The 1291-nt window shown below is 54.3% G+C and overlaps 1 protein-coding gene across 1 annotated transcript; it reads left to right on the top strand.

Annotated features, from left to right (window-relative positions):
* Positions 1-34: 34 nt before the first annotated feature.
* Positions 35-175, top strand: CABS01_17110 (uncharacterized protein; the record flags this gene model as incomplete). Its single annotated transcript, XM_060550437.1, has 1 exon — positions 35-175. A coding segment is annotated over one exon (141 nt), but the record flags the coding sequence as incomplete, so codon positions are not given.
* Between the last annotated feature and the right edge of the window lie 1116 nt (positions 176-1291).

Below are 1291 nucleotides of genomic sequence, written 5' to 3' on the forward strand. Positions count from 1 at the left end.
GCTGAAGAGCCCAAAAGCGACGAAGAGGAGAAGAATGAGGACTCAAAGTCGGAAAGGTCGGACAAGAATAGTGTCGACTCAACTGACTACGACAAGCTTCACTTCGGAACTTCGACATCAGATGTCGCCGTCACCCCAGAAGCGACCCCAATTGAGTCACACAAGGAGTTATGCTAGGGGCCATTAGATAGGTGTAGATTAAGGATGCACACGAGGAGAGACGATGGCACAATGTAGACTTGCTCATGAACAATATTCATTTCGCTCTTGTGGTGTCGTCTTTGGACCCATCAGTGACCTAAGAGTCCATGAATGGCAAAGGAGCCGTTGACGCAGCGAGCGACACCTACACGCCGTATCTCACTTCTCGATGCACTTGAGGTCCGCATAGCTAGGGAGAGAGCAACGAGGGTAGTACGGGCAAAAAAAGGAGTGGTAGATTCAGACAACGCCCAGTGAACACGGGTGGAGAACGTGACAAACACGAAGGATTCGACATTGACAAAACCGAAGTTGCAGTTAGTTCCGTTGTCGACCTAGTGGCCAAGGTGACGGGAGCGACCCAACACTTCACTGGTGGATGGAGCCACGACGGCAGTGATGCCGTGGATGGGACGAAAAGGGACGGGCGCCATGTCGGAGAAGTTTGACAAGAACAGCATCGACTCTACAGACCACGACAAGCTTCAGCCATCGGTAAAGTGAGGTTCGGAGAAGGCATATCGACATCAAAAGCAAGGCAATGTAGTCGGACACAGCTTCTGGTCATGCGAAGCTTGGACTTGGCGGTCGTGACAATGCAGATACTTGACCAAGACAACCCTCCCTTTCATCGTACTGCCCATCTCGTCGTCCAGGATTAGGCGTCATACGATTCGATCTGCGCGCTCCTGGCAAGGGGATTAAGTGCTAAGATTTCAGCATTCCCTGCACCGAGGTTAGAGGTCTCGTCCACGCGTGGCGGTGTGGGTGTCCTGATCCGAGCACAACTGTAGTCGAAGTCACTCGCAGAGGCAGGGACATGCAGCGATGGGGTTGGCTACCCTCCATCAGGCGGGCGGCCGCGCTGGCCAAGAACCCCCGCTCAACTACGGTGGGCGATCGTGAGCTGGACCTCAAGCACGTCGGATCCACCGTGCCTTTGCAGGCACCCTTGTAGCGTGTAGTGTAGACACTCCACTTGGCTGCACCTCAAGTTCGTTCTCATCGGGGCACCCAGGCCGACCCTGCGGCGTCGATATAGCAACACATAGGTGTATGACCGTGAAGTGAATACGCGCGAGCTGCTGCT

Source organism: Colletotrichum abscissum, assembly GCF_030869225.1.
Source record: "Colletotrichum abscissum strain IMI 504890 chromosome Unknown Scaffold_343.1, whole genome shotgun sequence".
Classification (NCBI taxonomy): Eukaryota; Fungi; Ascomycota; class Sordariomycetes; order Glomerellales; family Glomerellaceae; genus Colletotrichum; species Colletotrichum abscissum.